Below are 18,859 nucleotides of genomic sequence, written 5' to 3'. Positions count from 1 at the left end.
GGGGCGGGGCGCGGGGGCAGGGAGTTGTACTAGCAGAAGGTTCTTGGAGTCAAACCACTGGCCTCAGGGCCATTGCCACAGGGGCTATGCTCCAGAGCTTTGCCTCTGCCACCCTCCCACCTTGGAGCCAACATGCCACCCTCTATGGCCCCTTTCTTCCTGTTCTTTCCCATCCTGGATCACAAGAGCTATTGCTTTAACTATGTGCCCTGAGTCAGCAGAGGACATGGTAAGGTGGGAGGAAGCCCCAGTGCTCCAGACTGTGTCACTACTTGGTATTCTGAATGGGTCTATACTGGAGAAAAAGGCATGGGATGTGCTGGGGTTGGGAGCAAAAGGAGGCTAGCTCTTGCTGAGGGCTGGGTCCTCCTGCCAGGTGAATATTTATAAACACAGTCTCTCACCTGGCAACACCAGCACCACTGATCCCCATGGGTGCTGTCCACACACCATCCCCCTTCACAGCTGCTGCAATCCGCAGAACCTCTTGGGGCATAGAAGGAGGCAGGCATGGCTGGAACCCCAGGGACCACCAAGCCTCAGCCCATGTTGACAGAGAGAGGAGGTCAGAGGAGGCCAAGGCCCCCTGAAGTAATGAGAGGAGTCCAGACTTTCAAACCTAGTTCTTATCCTCCTACATGCCAAGGTCTAGATGGCGTGGCTTGGCTTTGAGGCCAGTGTCCTTAGAGGACCTGGACTTAACAGTTCTGCTTCTCAGTGGCTCCCAGGTCTGAATGGAATCTCAGAATAAATGCAAGCAATTTTTAATATCTGAGAAAGCCATTACACCTGGAAGAATGAGACCCCCTGGTTGCTGTCCAGCCACGAAAAGGTGCAGGCCCAGCCTCAGGGCCAGAGGAGCTACAGCCACTGCAGATGCCTCCTAAAGGGTGGGCACCTCACCCGAGGAGGAGCAGACAGCCAAGCCTTTTGCCCACTGGACTCTGTAACCCCAGGGGGAGGACAAGAACCCATCCAGGAGAAGATGATGAGTTTTTCATGTGAGGCCAAGAAGAAGCTTACACATGATGTGTGCAGGGAAGACAACAGCACGTGACTGATCTGATAGGCTGATCCCCATGTCCAGGTTGTCTCAGCCTTACACTTGACCTTACCTCCTAGAAACTGGGCCTTGGCTCTTCTGAGCAGGCTGCAGCTGGCTTTCTGTGGTTTCAATACCAAGTTGAAGGAGAGGATGCATTGTGAAACTGGATCCAATATTGGAAGGTGTGGGGTGGCCACACAAGACAAAGGAATGATTTGGGGTTTGAGTCCTGGTTCTTTTGGCACCTGCCATGTTCCTCTCTCAGTGAAGAAGGAGCCCTGTATTCTACTTCCTCACAGTGAGTACGTGGAGGATCACACAGTGCAGTGTGATGGAAAGGGCTTCTCAGGCATCAGGAATTCAGGAAGTTAAGACAAGTCCTGCATTTCACCTCTGTGAGAACTATGATACTGTAACAACCCAGAGCTCAGCAGATCTGCAAGGCCGGCCTCCCAGACTTCAGTGCTGACCTTTGTACAAGTTTCCACAGGCTCAAAATTTTTATTATCTTGAACAGAAGATTCAGTTTCCTAAGCACTCTGTGTGCTCTTTCAGCTCCAGCCTTTGCGTAGTCGCTGCCCTCTGCCTGGGACACTTTCCTCTTCATCCTTCGGTCTCATCACTTCCTGTCAGAAGCCTGCTCAGACTCGCCACGCTGGAGTCAGGCGCCTTCTCTCACTCCCTCTGTATGATCACAGCTTGAATCCACACTTCCTGACTCTGCCCACTCCCTCATGTCTTCTTGCCATGGGACTGAGAGCAGGCCCAGCACTGATCTGTGGAGAGCAAGGGCCATGTGGGGGTCTGATGGAAGGATGGAAGGATGGATGGATGGCATGTTCATTCTGCTGTATGCTGTGACAACTCCAGCATTGTACCCAGTGCCACAAATACCCACTCTCTGGGGCAGTTTAGGGTCTGTGAGCAACTTCCAAGGGCCAGGGACTGGTGTTCATGAGATATCCTCCCAGGTTCTCTTTAAAACTTTTGGGTCCATATAGCTGAGGCCTCAGAGGCTGGGCAGGGACTTCTTAGGCCCATTGCCTCCACTTAGTCATCTGTCTGTCTTTCAGCTCACCCAAGAGCTACAGAGCATGTCTAGATTTTCCAAAGTAATGAGTCATTTATCTCATAGACCTGGCTGTGAATTGATCTTCCCATCTGCAATACAGGGAAGTCAATGTCCCAAGAATGCCAGCAGGGACAGCGCCCCCATAGAGGTTTTCCTTGTGAATCACTGTAATCCACAGCTAGGCCTCTGTTTTGATGATGCAGAACCTTAATTTGATTGCTCTGCCAGGAGTAGGTCCTTCCTGTGGGGTGCAGTCATAACTGACTCAGCTTAAAAAAGCTGCTGACAAAATCAGACTTCAGACTCAGGAGAGCTCAGGGAGAATGCTCTGCCTGGCTGGGGGTTCACTTTCATTGGGTGCTTGGAGCACTCAAGCCTGTGGGAGGTTGGTGAGTGTTCCCAGGACTCAGCCTGTTATACACCTCTAGATCATCTGTTCCTTCTGTGGGGCTGCAGGACCTGGACCCAATGGCCTCTGCCAGCCATTTGGACCAGCATGGACCAGGTCTGCCTCTGAACCCTTTTCTGTTTCCTATGCTGAGCAGCAGCTTGTCGGACAAGCATATCCTTTAGCCATTTCTTTGGTCCTCTGACTCTACTAAATGCAGTACAAGGAGCTTTACATGCCTAATACTATCCCATTTTAAAGACTGAGGAGTGGAGGTTCAAAGAGGTGGAATATGCTCAACTATCAATAGCTTATAAGTAAATGAGAATGGACTTTAACCAAGGAGCTTCTCTCTCTCTCTCTCTCTCTCTCTCTCTCTCTCTTTCTCTCTCTTCCTCCCTTTCTCCCTCCCCCATCGCTCTTTTTTCTCTCTCTCTCTCTCTCCCTCCCCTCCCCCTCTGCGATGACTTGCACAACACTGACCTCATAGTCCATGTGGTAATGTTACAGTTTAGCACAAATTCCATCTATTGGAATTTTAGCAGATCTCTCCTCCCTCAAGGGTCAAGCAATTGTTTGGCTCATATCCCAGGGCTGCAGAGTAGCCACTGTTGCATTTCTTCTTGTTTCCCAAGAAAGGAAATCACAGGAACCTCTTCCAAGGACCAAGGGCCCATGAGGAGGGTACCTGTGGGGGCCCAGTCTGCCATCATTGCGATGGTAGACCTATAGGTGTTCTGGGGAGCTTCTTAGATTCAGGTCCCACTGGGATAATGACATGAAGGGATCTCAATGTGGATGCCAGCATCTGATGTCTGGCTCACCCTGAGCCCAGCCTAGTTGTATATCTGTTCTGTCAATACTTACTTACTTAGTGGCTAACAGGAAGACCCAGGATCACCCTGGGAGCTGCTCTCTTGGAACCAAAATTGGTTACCAATGCTTCTCATGGAAACCACACTGTCCATCCCTATGTCTCCCTGAAAAGCCCACTATACCACTTGGGCTGCAGTGGGTGATGGTGGCACCCTGGCCAGCACCCATGACATCCCAAGAGGTACTGGTTACCTTTAGGAATACACATAGCACTTTGCTGATCCCTCTCTTGCTGGGCCTTGGTTTGTTTCTCTTCCTGCCAGTTTAATACTTTCTACCCCCTGTTTCCTCTGGACATTAACTGAAGGAGTCAGGAAGGACAGCACAGAGCCCAGTCAATGGTGGGGCCAGCAGTGCCTCTTGGTACTCAGTGTGTGGCAGCACAGGGCTATAGAGCTCACATAGTCAGCTAGGTCACTGTCTTTGTGTCATCAGGCCTGTAGATACCTGTTCAGGCGAGTCTGTGAGCACTGCTGAACTCTCCCTCAGAATCAGGGCCTGGATTTGAGAGCTTAGAGGTGGAGCAGGCAGAGCTTATATCTCTCCATCCCATTCATCCTGCAGTATTCTGAGCGCTTCGGTTGCCTTTACATTTTCTCCACACCCTAGGAGCAATGATAAACACAGCCCTGTGAGCAGAGTCACACAGGAAAGGCAGAGTACCCAGGTCCTAGGGCCTGAGCAGCTCCATGACCAAAGCTGCCAGAGCACATCCTGGCCCCTGGAAGATGTGGAAGCAGCTGTCAGCCATGGCCCAGGGCCTGAGCATGTGGTTCTCAGGAAAACTGGGTCAGATTATATGACTGTCTGGTATGAGAGCTCTAGCTTCTCATGGAAAAAGGCCTTCTGAATGTGCACCTGAACTGTACACCCTAACTAGCCCATGGTCTGCTCTTCAGTATATTGAGCCAGAGCCTGGCCATGGTCAGTGTGCCACTTGTGATCCAGGATCCCTCCCCAGCCTGTCTACTGGGTCTCCTCCCTCATCTATCTCTTGTCTCCTACAGAGTTTGTCCTCTCAATTCTGGAGAAGATGCAGACACAGGAGATCCTGAGGATACTGCGGCTGCCCGAGTTGGGCGACTTGGGCCAGTTTTTCCGCAGTCTCTCAGCCACCACCCTTGTGAGCATGGGTGCATTGGCTGCCATCCTTGCCTACTGGTTCACTCACCGGCCAAAGGTCCTGAGACCACCATGCAACCTCCTGATGCAGTCAGAAGAAGTGGAGGTGAGCAGGGTGGGAGCAGTCTGGCTGTGGAAAGTAGCGGGCAGAGGACAGGCATCTTGAAGGTAGCAGCCAAACTTGTGGCTCATTTGACCTCAAGTGGCCCAGAAAATTCCAGTTTCCCCTGCCAACCAGCCAGCATGCTCTACAGGAGCCTTGGGCAGCATCTCCTGCCAGATGCTCCTCTCCTAGTAACTGTCCCATGGCAGAGATTGACCTTGACCTTGCATTGGGCATCTGGTTTGCCAGCTTCTCAAATAGGGGACCTTGGTTCATCTATGCTTCAGTAGGCTAAGCAGGTCCTGTGAACTTCAGGTAAATTCCCTCCTAAACTCTTCCTATGCCCAGTTCTGGTTAGTGTAGGGATCCAGACCTGAGCCTACCCCAGGGCCCTGCCCTCTCAGAGCACATGGCCCTTTATATGTAGAGCCTCTGTGGAGAAGAGGGTACAGTGGCCCAGCACACAAATGTGTTCCAGGCATCTTTATTAAGTTTATGGAATTTGGGGCCAGGGTTGTGGCTCAGAGGTAGAGCACTTGCCTAGCATGCTTGAGGCACTGGGTTAGATCCCCCGGCACATAAAAATAAAAACAAATAAAGGTATTTTGTCCACCTACAACTAAATGTATTATATATGTATATATAAAGTTTATGGAATTTATTTTGCCCTTTTACAATTTGCCTTTTTTCTAAACTTTAATTCTGTTCATTTTGAACAGGTAATACATTCACACAATTTGCAAGAAACAAAAGGACATATACTGAAAAGCTTCTACCTTCTTCCCCTGGTCTCCCAGTTTTCCTACCCTGAGGCAACTTGTGTTAATGATTATTTCTTAGCCTTGAGAATATGTATAGATAGCACCCCTGTCCCCCAGCTTTTAAATTATATCATGATACATACATTGTTGTGATTTTTTTGCTCTTGATGGTACATCTTGGTGATCTTAAACATGGCAATGTTTTGCCTGGTAGGGGAGGACATAGATCAAGATAGGCATCTGGATCCTAAGGACATTTTTCCAGAGAAGGAGTGATGTATGCAAAGCTCAGATGTGTGATAAAGCACATGGTTGAGTGCTAGGCAATGTAGAGGAGCTAGATCGGGACTAGCAGAGTATTAATAAAAATGGTCTTTGAGGGCTGGGGGTATAGCTCAGTCAGTAGAGTGCTTGCCTTGGATGCATAAAGCTCTGGGTTTAATCTCCAGCACCACATAAAACTAACTAACTAAATAAAAGGTATTATTTTCATCTACAACTAAAAATATTTTTTAAAAAAAATAAGAATGGCCTTTCATGACCAGCAGTCCTGGGCTTGGAGCCTGGAAGTGCCTCACACTGTATGGTTCTTGGCAGTTTCTTTACTCTCTCAGCATCAGTGTCCTCAGTAATAAAGTGGGTAATAAAAAGAGCACCTGTTTTTTATGGTGTAGTAAGGTTTTTGAGAGTGGTACAGAGAGAGCACCAAGAACAGTTGTTTTTGGTTAAGCTTATAATTATAACTTTCTTGGAGAAGTCAGCCTGGACAGAAGCCCATGAACTAGGAAGGGATGCATGGTATGGGCAGCATGGATTTATTCTGGGTTTTCAATATAGAGAGACAGGGCCAATTCATGCTATGGAAGGGTGGCCATGGCAGGGGCAGGTATGAGGAGGCACCAGCAGGTGTCTGGGTTGCAGGTGATACAGTGATCTGGGTGGGGTCTGGTGGCAAGAGGGATGGCCTAGCTCAGTGTCTGGGGACCACAGAAAGAGTCAGCTTGTGAGTCTAGCTGAGAGGACAGGACATGGGACAAAGTCAAGTCTTCCCTTCTAAGGAAAACTGAGCTGGCCTCTCTACCTAGGAGAGTAGAGAGTCAGAGTGGCTGGAGTAAAGGAGGCAAAGAACAGAGGCAGGAAAGGAGGGAGAGAGGCAAGTGCAACATACAGGGCCTGGCAGACTTACTCCATATGCTGCTTGGTGAGAAACACAAATCAGATTGGGTCACTTTCCCTGGCTTCCCATGGCCCTCAAGCCAAAGTCCAGACTCCTTGTTTTGATCTGCAGCCCTTTCTGGCTTGCTGTCCTACCATATCCATCTAGAGCTCCATGAATTGCTCTCCAGTCCCCAGATGTACCTTTGCTCCTGCCCCACATCTGCATTTGCTATTGCCTGTGCCCAGAGTGCCATTCCTTGCTCCTTATTCTGCTCTGCAAACACCTATGCATTTCCAAAATCTGGCCTGGCAGCCACACCCCAACACACATGACTGCTGGAGCCTCCTTTGTCCCTAGCACACCATCCCCTACTATATCGTATCTGTCACCCGGTGCTAACCAGGTCCAAATATATGCCTCCAGCTTCCCACACAGGTCTTTGCTGGGCCTGGAACTTCAGAAGTACTGGCCAAACAGAACTTTCCACTTCAAAACGGTGGAGACCTGCTGTAGTTTTAAGTTTGCCTGTTCGCTCTGTGTTGCTCACAGTATTTCCTCAGACCTAGTATTCTAAGAAGTGGCAGGCCTGAATAATGCTTAGAGAACAGGCAAAGCTGTGGCATAAAAGAGTTCTGGTTTGGGGAGCCTGGGTGGGGTAGAAAGGAAGAAGCAAGGAAAGACACCCAGCTCCTTTCCCTTACCCCAGTGCAGAGATGTTCCTTCCTTCTTACTCTGGGTCTGTACTGCCGAGGGTCCAGTGTCCCACTGCCCTGCCCATCCCCATTGGACATTAGTGTAACTCAGCCTGTCCTCCGTCCTAGGCTTCAGTTCCTGGAAAACTATTCAGTACAGTCCTCAACTAATTTACACTAGTATGTGAATGATGGATGGCAGCCTTCTTATCTAAAGACTACACCTAAATGATTCTTAACCTAGGGGCCTAAGACCAGTTGATGTGGTGGGGATACCTTGGGAGGTTATGTCAGGAAATACTTGGCTCCAGCCAATGCTTCCTGTTCCATTATATGGATATATATGAAAAGTTACTGAAAATTCTGTACTTTTCATGTGTGCTGACTTGGTGTGTGAATGAAGTATTGTGTGTGTGTGTGTGTGTGAGAGAGAGAGAGAGAGAGAGAGAGAGAGAGAGGGAGGGGGAGTCACACATCAGTGTACTGGGCCTGTGCCTGTATTCACTGGCCAATTATGTTTGAGTATGGATACACACAGATTGAGAGTATATAGTACAGGTGTGCTCACACAGCATCTCCCAGCCCTACTGTGTAAACCAGGTGTGCATCCAAGCTGTATTCAGCTTTGTGCATGCCAACTGTATACAGTTTTGTGACAGCCTTGCCTGCCTCAGCCAGCTTCTCTGGCCTATGTTTGGTTTGTAGGACAGTGGCGGGGCCCGGAGATCTGTGATCGGAGGGAGCCCTCAATTGCTTACCCACTACTATGATGATGCCCGGACCATGTACCAGGTGTTTCGCCGTGGGCTTAGTATCTCAGGTGAGAAGGGCTGTGGCAGGCATTGGGTGGGTATAAAAGTGGACAAGGAACCATGGTAACAGGCATATGGGCAGGTCAGCAGGGCCCAGGTTCATCAGAGAAGCCATTCCTAGCCCTCCTTTACCAGTCAGAAAAGCAACTGCATTACATGGCCAAGGGCTGACCTTAGCTTTTTTCAGCCCTTAGGATTCCCTGACTTTAGGCTCCGCACTGTATACACCATATTGTCAGCCCCTTGTGAGCCTTGAGCTGTCAGACTACTAACTGGCATGATTCTAAGCTTGAGCCTCTGAGATGTCTGGGTGACACAAGAGTATGAGGCAAAGGGGGACTGTCACAGAGAGGCAGCCTGTCACCTTTTCCTTGCCCCAGGTATCTGGGTCTTTTTGGATCTGTAGTATAGACGGTCACACAAGTTATGGTAGGGACAGTTATTGTATCAGTCCCATTCCTGGGCCTCCCTGATCTCTGAGAGATGCCATGTTCACATGCTTTATGTCCTTCTGGGTTAGGAAGCTAGGGGGACATTCATGGCCCGTGGATACCCACAGTGTGGGATGTCCATCCAGGTGCTTGACAGGCAGGGGTAGCATACCCACCCTGCCTCTGCCCTTGCACAAGACCTGCTTGTCTCTGCAGGGAATGGGCCCTGCCTCGGCTTCAGGAAGCCCAAGCAGCCTTACCAGTGGCTATCCTACCAGGAGGTGAGTGACAAAAGACAGGCCCCACCCTGTCTTCATGCAGAACTGGCACTTGGAGGGAGGGGCTTGTGGGCACCTTGCTGGGTTCTATAGGGTCATTTTTTATTTCTCTGGCCTGTAATAGCCTTGAGGGACTTTGGGTCTACCTGGGCAGGGAGTCAGGGAGGTCTGTTAGACCTATAGGAATCCTACCTGGGGGTCTCCCAGCTCCGAAGAGCCTTCGTTTGCCCATGTCCTCCCCGCATCTGTGTGCAGGTGGCTAATAGGGCTGAATTTCTGGGATCCGGACTTCTCCAGCACAACTGTAAAGCAAGTACAGATCAGTTTATTGGTGTTTTTGCACAAAATCGACCAGAGGTGAGTATCTGTCCTGACTGGTCTTTCTGTCTTAGCGGAGTAGGGGTTGGGCACTACATGGAATAATTCTGCTCCCACAATTTGTAGGACTAGGGTCAAGAAAATAAAAGGGAGACCTTAACACCATCCTCTATACCCCACCCCTAGCTCTGTTCCTCATCAGGAGCAGATACCCAGCAGAACTTCATCCATACCACTTCCAGACCCACAAACAGCTGTCCCTTGAGCCAAGGGAGAGGAAAGTCATGGTGAAAAGGTGCATGCATGTCCTGGAAATGGACCTTGGGCTGTTTGGACATGAAATCCAGGAGTTAATAGAATTCCATGGGTAAAGCATGGTCTAGAAAGCTGTGGGTGGGCAACCACAACCTCTCAGCCTTGTGGACTCCTTGCTGTTCAGAGTGTCAGGTATAGGGCCTAGAGCAGGCACTCTGGCTGCCTGGTTGGAAGGCAGTACCACCCTCTTAGCTCCTTTCCCCCCATCCTGACCTCTTGTTTCCATAGTGGATCATTGCAGAGCTGGCTTGCTACACATATTCCATGGTGGTGGTGCCACTTTATGACACCTTAGGCCCTGGTGCTATCCGCTACATCATCAATACAGGTGAGCCCCACTGCCACCCACTTCCACCATAGGCAGCTGGTCCCCAGTCTCTCAGGTTATGCCAGTTGTTTCACATTCATAGGAGGTCCTTGCTTCTGCTCTCAGGAAACAATAGGGGCTTATACTTTGGCCCCTGAGTTGGCTTCCTGAGTCTCAGCTGGCCCCAGCTGGGCTTCACCTAAAGGTTCCTTGCACAGGGATGGAATGTCAATAAGAAGCCTCTGAACCAGCCTTTATACAAGGCTACAACCATTTCAGGTTCATGGCAGCTTGACATGGTTGCAGGAATGGGGGTAGGGTAAATAACACAGGTAGACCTGGGATGATGGGGGCTGAGTCTGAAGCAAAGGAAAGCTTGGAGTCTGCTAGTTGGGAAGTCTGGAGATTCCTGGGCCTTCTTCCCTTGGTTATACTCAGGACCCATGGCATGTTCCTTTGCACACAACACATGGCCCCCACAGCCTGTCTTGAATATTTATTTATTTATACAAGCTCTGGTATAAACAGCCCATGGTGCTGCTGTTTGGCATGTGTTGCTCATAGTCATAGTTTGCACCCCCATAGCCTGACTCTCCTTGATTGTCCCCACAGCGGACATCAGCACCGTGATCATGGATAAACCTCAGAAAGCTGTGCTTCTACTAGAGCATGTGGAGAGGAAGGATACTCCAGGGCTAAAGTTGATCATCCTGATGGAGCCGTTTGAGGAAGCCCTGAAAGAGAGAGGGCAGAAGTGCGGGGTGGTCATCAAGTCCATGCAAGCTGTGGAGGTGAGAATCTGCTTCTGGTTGTTTGCTGAGCCATAGATGGCTAGTCACTGAGTCAGAGCTACTGGTCATCTGCCCCTTTCATGTGCTGGGTGGCTGTTTTAGGTGTGTGTTGAGACAGGCTGGGCTTTGCAAGGGCTGGTAGAGGGAGGCCTGGATAAGCCACAGAGAAGACACTATGGCTGGCATAGTTAATGTCACCAGGCACCACCAGGTGATGATGGTCGCCAACATGAGAAGCACTTGCACAGGCTCTGGAGCTTCCTCACTTCTAGCTAGTGTCAGCCTGTGTGTGTCTGAGGATAGACTTGAGTTCCAGGACTCATTGGGACCCAGATCCTCAGCAGCCTTCAGAACTGGCCTGCAGGATCTCAGGCACTGCTCAACTGACTTCTACTGTGCTCTTGGATCCAGGGCCCTGGGGCCTCCTGTCCTGCCTTTCTTGTCTGCTGCTCCTTGTATCCATATGCCTGTGCACTTGAACTCCTTCATGACTTTAGCAGCCACAGTTGCACTGGCAACTCCCACCTGTTGCCCAGCATTGAATGCTCATTCAGAAGCCTACACCACCCAGCCACTCTGTCTCACACGTGTTCCTAGATGTACTGTGAGCATCTTAAGCCCAACATGTCCAAACCCATTGTCATGTTCATAATGCCTAGCCTCTCCCCAGATCTTGGGCTCCCTGTCTGTATTGTATGGGGTGGGCCTAGAACCTCTAGGTAGTCTGCCTCTCTCCCAGGAGTTCCAGGCTAGACATATGTCTGAGGAGAGGCAACTCAGGTGGCATCTTCCACAGCAGCCCATGTTTAAGTACAGGATCTAAAACTCTGGGCTTGGTGCAAGAGCATGCCCAGATGCTGAATTAATTTTGTTCTGTTTTTAATTGATGAGAACTTGTATGTATTTAAACAGTATTTTCTTTTTTCAGGACTGTGGCCAAGCAAATCACCATGCTCCTGTGGTAAGCTAATCTATAAGCAGGTCTTTGTTGAGCAAGATGGTGGGTATGGTCTGTCTGCACAGAGCCCAGAGTAGAGAGGCCAGAGAAGCACCTCCATGTTAATATGCAAATCTTGTGCATAACTCAGGAACGCCTCCTTGGGGGTCCAGGACTTCTGTAGGCTGAGGGTCCAGGGAGGGACCTGGAAGAAGTCCGATGTTTGGGGAGGGAGACAAAAGGGCAGCCAGGCCTGGGTACCCGTGGCTCTCTGGTGAGTTTTTCTTGGGGAAGTCTTGTTTTTTTTCCCTTTGAATGTAGTGAACACACCAGAGAATGAATGGGCAGAAGTAGCAACAAAACCGAAAGTGAACCCCTGGATCAAGTGACCTGTGGCATCTACTGTCTTTGCCCATCTTTCCCTTGTGAATTTTTCTGTGTGCCATCTCCAAATGGTCCTGCCTGGGGTTAGATCATAGCCCAGTGCCCTCTGGGCTGGGCTATGAGGAAGTTTTCAGGGTTTCAGGTTCCAGGCCTCTCCCTCTAGCTCAGTCCTTCCTACTCCTCAAGCCACAGTGAGAGAGAGAGAGAGGGAGAGGGAGTCCTGAACAGGTCATAGCCCTGCTTCCCAGGACCCTGCACAGGTGGCCCTGGGTCTTTGCTCATCTCCCATGCACCAGGCTCCCCAGTCCTTCCACATACCCTATCTCTTATGTCTCTGTACTTATTCCCAGCTAGTTTTTCTCCCAGAATACATGGTCTTACTTTATCTGGAAAAATTCTGTTTGTCCTTCTATCTTAACTTATATATATCACCTCCTCTGGGAAGCCATCTCTCTGTGCAAATAGACTAGATGGGCTCCTGCTGGTGATCCCAGGACCATGTGCCCAATGCCAGGGAAGCACCTAATGCTGAGTAGTCCTGGGGATTTAATGGGTAACTCAATTCCTGAGCCACATGTTGTATTCCCAAGACTAATTGCAGGTATCTGGGAGAAAATGAGAAGGAAGGAGAGAACTGGGTGATACCCACTAAAAAGATGAGGGGTATTTGGTAGAGACCTGAATGTGACCACTGTAGCCCCACTCCATCTAAGAGAGCTGGGAAACAGCAGACCAGCTGTGAGGTTGGTGGGACAGATACATGTCCATCATGTAGCTTCTTTTCCCCTTTCCTGGGAGCTCAATTCCCTACTTTTCTAACTGCAGCACATGGGGGCACTCACACATGCCCAACACATACCCCCACCTGTATAACCCATATACACAGCACACATGTGAGGCTAGGTGGTGGAGGGATCCAGGCATCTTGGTCCCTGGTAGTTCCCACTCGGGTCTCCCTAAAACACTTCTCTTCTCATTCCTGCAGCCCCCACAACCTGATGACCTCTCCATTGTGTGTTTCACAAGTGGCACAACAGGTAAGCAGTGGTACCCAGATTACCAGCCATGGCCTCCTGCACCCTATATTGGCAGCCTGGCAGGTGATTTCAGGAATTCTGGTGCCCTCTGTGAGATGGGCTGAACATTGTCTTGTGGGTGGTTCCAGATGTTGGTCCCTCCTCCTGCTGCTGGTATCCAGCACCAGACGAGTCCGGAGTGGCCAAATGGAGAGATAGTGTGGACTGGGAGGTGTAGATGGGGTCCTTGGAATTTCCCATAGCTGAGCCAGTGAAGACTGGGACAGCTGGATTATGTGCTGGAGAAAGGACTTTTCTCATAGTTTCGTTTCTTTATGGGAAATAGCTCTTACCCCTCTGCTTCCTACCCGCACTTGGTCTATGTATCAGGGACTGAGGAAGGAGTCTGAGGATATCTAAGACTCCATCAAAGGATGTCTAAGAGGCTGAGTGTGAGTCCCATCCCCACAACTTTCCTAGAGTACTATGAACCAGTTACTTCTCTGCCATTACTGTTCCCAGTTTCTCACCTGTGAAGAGGGTCGTTAATAGTGCCAAGTAGGAGATGGGGGTGGCATGTGAAAGGGCAGACTGTCAGGAAGAGGACACAGTCTGTGCCTGGCACTGACAGAGTGGCACATGTATCAGCATGGGCAGAAGTAGTCAAGGAAGGCTTCCTGGGAGAGACAGAATATACATGAGGACCATGGCAAAGACATGGCACTTTGCAGTGTATAGTGCCCTGTCCACCCTGTCACTGTGCTGCTGGGGCCTCAGTACAGTTGGTGAATCAAACAAGTGACGACCAGGCCTGCTCTCAGGGGACACTACCAGCAAGAGGAGGTGACAGGACTTGTGCCCTGCTCCCTATCCAGAGTTGTTCTCATTGCTGTCACTCCATCTCATCTGATGACTTGGGAAGTCATTTGATTTGCTCTTGAATGGGTAAGGAGTTTCCAGCCTTGTATTTCTAGGACTGGCTCACCTTGATGACAGTTCTTAGGGGACAGTGAACTGAGGCTTCCCACACCTTCCACAGGAACAACCCTCTAAGGCATTTGGCAGACCTTTGCAGGATTATCCACATCATTAGACCATGAGAAATTGGTTTTACTAAAAGGAGATGGATGTTTACCATTCGTTTAAGTGGGCTTAAAGATTTTCCATTGTACTCTACTAAATCCTTTCAGAAAAGAAATAGAGCCCTTACTCTTCAGAAGCTGACATCCAGAGCCAACCCCAGAACTCAAAAATGCCCTTCAGGTTTATGTTGCTTTTTAAATAGAGCTTTCTGAGGTCTTTTTGACATGAGTTTTACAGCATGAATTTTTGGTGACATGATTTTGAAGAGCAGGTCACTGCTGTGGCCTCTGGCTTTGGACACCTGTCTTCTAAGTGTGCCTTCAGGCTTTCAATGGATACTTGGTCACAGGTATTGCCCCATATCTGGAAAGTACTTCATGATGCAGAACAGTGCTGTTGCCCCCTGGAGAGGGCACACCTCATGTCCAGTGTTTTCCAGACTGTGCATTCACTGTCTAAAGCCAAGGCACCCTACTCAAGCTCTCTGGTGGAAGCAGAATGTATGGGGCCTAGAAAATGGGCTGTGATTTAGTGTCCCAAGCCTCCTACTCAAATCTATGGCTGGTGCCAGGGCACAGCTGAAGCAGTAAGCAGACCTTTGGCCTGATAGCACCCAGTCTGGTCACGTACTTGGATTCCTTAGACTTCAGGCTAAGCCCGTGCTATGCTTCTTGTATCCATTCTCTTTGTCAGCACATCAGCCATGTGTGTCCTCAGTGTCACAGCCCAGCTACAGCTTCCCTTGCATGCCCAGTGTCCTGGCTCAGCCTCAGCCAGGGCTACATTGTTCTTTGAGTGGGGAAAGGTGGGAAATATAATCTAAACCTGATATTTGGCTCTTATTCCTCTGGTGGAATAATTCCAGGAAGACTTCCTTCCACCACATGGTGGACACCCTGTAGAATCAGCCAATGCTTGGAGCCCCTAGTCAGGCCAGGACAGTCTGCAAGGAAGTGAGAGATTATGCTTATTTTATCTAGCAAAGTCTGATGGGTGAGTATGTGGTTCGTTGTTCATTTCAAAATAACCACCAACTGGACAGAAATCTGACTCTGCTAAAAAAAAAAAAAGATAATTTGTGGGTAAAACTACCCTTGAATGATAGTTATATTTTTATGAGTTAATATAACTTCTCTTCCCAGAGAAGAAAATATAATAGCCATAGGAAACACACCCTTCTCAGTCTATATGTCTTTGGTACTGTTTTCTTATTTATGCATATTAATTTAATCATTTTTTGAAAACACACTGTGCATCAGACCTGTTATTGGGGGCTGAGGACATGGGACATAGCCCTGCACTCATAAACTCACAATGCATATCAGCAGGCAGTTCCAGTACCATGTGGTCACTGCCCAAGGGTCTGCATCCTAGGCTATATAGGGTACCCAACTTCCGAGTCATCAGGATAGCAGGACACAAAGGATTCTCAGATCTAAGCAAGTTCTAAAAGATTGATAGCTGAAGAAGAAGAGAGGGAAGGGTGTTCCCAGCAAAGGACCCAGCATGCACAAAGGATCAGGAGCAAGATGAAAAATGTTGCTTTGAGGGAAGGTGGAGGGGGCCTGGAGCAAGGCCTGGGGACACTGGAGTTGGAGGTATAATGATGACATAGGCTTTCCAACTGAAAGAGCAGCTGAAGAGCCAGAGAAAAGATTCTGTCAGCGTTGTCTGTGGCTGATTTACTCAGAGGATGTTGTCATAAAACCATCTGTTGGTGCTCCTGGTACTTCCTAGCACTCCTGCTGTATAACTTTAGAATTACCTGACCTCTCTTAAGCCTTGATTTTCTTGGGTATTAATCAAATACATTTAGTGCTTATGAGTGGAAGGCAGAAATGGACAGTAGTGCTAAGACAAAGTGCTAAGAAATGTGAGGCCTGAGTGGCAGTCCCTGTCACTGACTTCACACAAGAAAAAGGGAGAAACAGGAAAATCTGCCCCTGGATTCTGCAAAGTTGATTGTACTTAGATCCATGTTGAAAGATTTATTGCTGTTTCTCCATACCAGCAACTTGGAAAAACTTCTATATCATGTTTAAAGGAAATGCTGTCAGGGGCTGGGGAATTAGCTCAGTGTAAAGTGCCCCCTGGGCTCAATCTCCACTACCAAAAGTAACCATTTTTAAGTGAATAATTCAGGGACGTTTAATACAGTATTCTCTTAGTCTCTCCTCATTTAGCTCTTTTATTTCCTCCTTCTTGACAAGGGTTTCAAGATTAACATATTGGTTTATTTGATATTTCCTGTGTAACTTCTGCATGTGGTCTGGACCCACACATTTGGCATTTCATGGCTATTACATCTGCTGCCTCAGTGAAAACATCTAATTTAACATCTTTTGTTCATGGATTATGTCCTGTGACCTTATAAAAGCCCTGTGAGATGGGAACTATTGTCCCTCTTATACAGGCAAGGAAACTATGAGAGGAGAAGTGGCTTAGTGTTGTCATGCTGGCTAGGATTTAAGCTCTGTCAGATCTGTCCAGTAGCGACATCAGGGTTGCATCCACATTGATATGAAATGGTGGCCACAATGGCCTCCCTCCCCGAGTGCTCTTTGCTGGGTCCCCACCTACCTCTACCCCCTGAATTATCTAGCAGTACCTGATTTCCTCAAGGGCCCTCAGGACCAAGTCCCACAAATCATAGTGGAAGGTTATCTGAAGACAAAGTAAGAACATCTATGTCCCATCTTTGCTGATGAGCAGGTGGCAGGGGCGGCCCAAACCCCAGAGACCTCCAGCCTGACCTGAGCCAGGTACCAGCTGTAGCAGGAAGTCCTCTGCCAGCAGAGATAGGTCAGGCCTAGAGAGCAGCATTGAGCACTGGAAGTCTGTGAGGGGACAGGAGAGGCGCAAAGCCTGTGCTCCCAGAAGGAAACAGGAGAAGATACAGAGCCTCAAGTAGTAAGCCCTTCAGGCTGAGGCACTCCATCTATGCAGTCGTGTCACCTGCCTCCTGGTGCCATGCCTCATAGCGGGCTCTGAAGGCCTATAGGATGGAGGTGCCTGGAGCAGCATTCAACTTCCTCAAACTCTGAGGTGGCTGAGGATGAAGGCCAGAGGCTTGGGTGGACAGGTGGTGTTGGGGACCGCTAACATGGGCACTATTTTCAAGGAGTGGCCCTTGAACTCCCAACTGACTCCTCTTCTTGCCTTCTATTTTCAGGGAACCCCAAAGGTGCGATGCTCACCCATGGGAACGTGGTGGCTGATTTCTCAGGCTTTCTGAAAGTGACAGAGGTGAATAAAGTAAATTTACTATACAGGTGTCTCTTGAGGACATCCTCAAATCAGTTTCATTGTTTTCTGCCCCCTGCCCCCCGATACAATCTGGGCTGCCTGCCATTCCCAGACATGAGTTTCTGTTCTCAATAGAGCAGACCCACTTTTAAAGCCCCTTTCAACCCCACTTTTAAAATCCCTTTCAAACACGGAATCAATCCATACCTGACAAACACTTAATTGATTTCTTTTTTTAATTTTTATTAGTTATTGATGGACCTTTATTCATTTATTTGTTTATATGTTTATGAGCCACACTCGAACCCAGTGCTTCACACATGCTAGGCAAGTGGCCTACCACTGAGCCACAATCCCAGCCCTTAATTGATTTCTAAGAGCACTAAGATATTGGAAAGAAAAGTTTGCAAACCTATTTTGCATTTTTAACCTCAAAAATTGAGATAGCTGTGCTTTTGAATGTGTACCTTTATTCAGCAAGTAGCCCGTATTAACTTGGTTTTCAAGTAGGTCAGGGTTTAATTCAGTCATTTTGTGTTTAATGACTACTAGAGTCTGAGAAACAACCACAACTGCCAATTTATAAGGCTGTACTTAAAGGTAAACCTAAAATCATAAAAGCTTGAGACCTTGGCCTGACAAAAGCATGTTAGTGTTTTATAACCAGCTAAGAAAGGAGAATCCCCAGCGTGGTGAGTATGCTCTGCAGTTTCCTTCAGGAGAAAGGATGGTGCCTTTTCATAGAAGTTAGGCCTTGTCTCCACTGTGGAGACATCTCTCTCCAGGTAATAGTATGGAGGCTGCCTATGCCCCAGTCACATACTTTGATAGACAACTGTGAGAGATGGTTGGTGACTGAGCCACATTCCCAGGGTTTGTCCAAACTGGTCCAAAAAGGCAACCCAGAAGAGCCAAGCAGTCCGGCAAAGGAAACCCTCCTTGTTCAGGCCCCCACCTGGTCAGAGCAGCCCCTGTCCCTACCCTTAGTCTCACCTGTGTTGGAGGGCTGCAGCAGGACCTGTCAGCTTTCCCCTTTAAGGCCTCGATCCCTGGTTGTGGCTTCAGAAGCCAGTTTCCGCCTCCTGGTTTGGACTTGGCCTTGTCTCCTCCTCTGTCCTGGGCTCTCTGGGCCCCTTTCTCTGAAAAAGGACTAGGAAGTGCTGACAAGCCAAGCCCCAGGGAGACTGGGTAAATGGGGTCTGGGGCAGATCCCACAGTTGTGGGGAGGAAAGGGAGAGAGCCAGGCTGGCGCCGACTGACTGCAAGTGAGATGCAGGCCCTTCCCTGCGGAGCCCAACTCTGCTGGTTTATGTGTGCTTCATTTGGCTCTTTGCTTCTGCAGATAACCTAGACCCACTGGCGCTGCGACCTAACACTTCGCTTCCTATGCTGCCCTGTCTCTCTCTCTCTCTTCTCTCTGCACCTTTCCTCCCTCCCCCACCACCCTCTCATTTTCTCTCTCATATATCACTCTGTCTTCACACCCTCCATTCCCTTCCCTTCCCTCCCTCCCTGTTCGCCCCTCCAGGACCATTTCTCTTTAATGTTTTATGACTCTCTTGTTGTCTTCCTGTCAGTGTTTCTTTCCTTTCTGTCTCCCATGCCCGTCACCTGCAGAAAGTGATCTTTCCGAGACAGGACGATGTGCTCATCTCCTTCCTGCCTCTGGCTCACATGTTTGAGAGAGTAATCCAGGTAAGACGCCCACCTGACTGACTGGGAT

General features: G+C 49.0%; 1 protein-coding gene across 8 annotated transcripts in view; it reads left to right on the top strand.

Annotated features, from left to right (window-relative positions):
• The window catches only part of Acsl6 (acyl-CoA synthetase long chain family member 6), a 52,857-nt gene that overhangs the window by 12,627 nt on the left and 21,371 nt on the right, over nucleotides 1-18,859 (top strand). For 5 of the 8 annotated variants that reach the window (XM_048783275.1, XM_015492816.2, XM_048783245.1 and 2 more), the window contains 9 exons: nucleotides 4,389-4,609; nucleotides 7,924-8,038; nucleotides 8,678-8,742; nucleotides 8,995-9,096; nucleotides 9,601-9,700; nucleotides 10,292-10,470; nucleotides 11,399-11,431; nucleotides 12,777-12,828; nucleotides 17,063-17,136. In XM_048783275.1, the coding sequence (XP_048639232.1) occupies nucleotides 4,415-4,609; nucleotides 7,924-8,038; nucleotides 8,678-8,742; nucleotides 8,995-9,096; nucleotides 9,601-9,700; nucleotides 10,292-10,470; nucleotides 11,399-11,431; nucleotides 12,777-12,828; nucleotides 17,063-17,136 (915 nt within the window). In that variant the 5' untranslated portion in view covers nucleotides 4,389-4,414. Of the gene's footprint in view, nucleotides 1-4,388; nucleotides 4,610-7,923; nucleotides 8,039-8,677; nucleotides 8,743-8,994; nucleotides 9,097-9,600; nucleotides 9,701-10,291; nucleotides 10,471-11,398; nucleotides 11,432-12,776; nucleotides 12,829-17,062; nucleotides 17,137-18,753; nucleotides 18,832-18,859 lie in introns of all 8 variants that reach the window. The other 3 variants (XM_015492815.2, XM_048783284.1, XM_048783247.1) reach the window with 1 other exon arrangement.

Source organism: Marmota marmota, unplaced genomic scaffold (genome assembly GCF_001458135.2).
Source record: "Marmota marmota marmota unplaced genomic scaffold, marMar, whole genome shotgun sequence".
Lineage (NCBI taxonomy): Eukaryota > Metazoa > Chordata > Mammalia > Rodentia > Sciuridae > Marmota > Marmota marmota.
The sequence above is the reverse complement of the archived record's forward strand: the minus strand, read 5'-3'. Positions and strand labels throughout refer to the sequence as shown.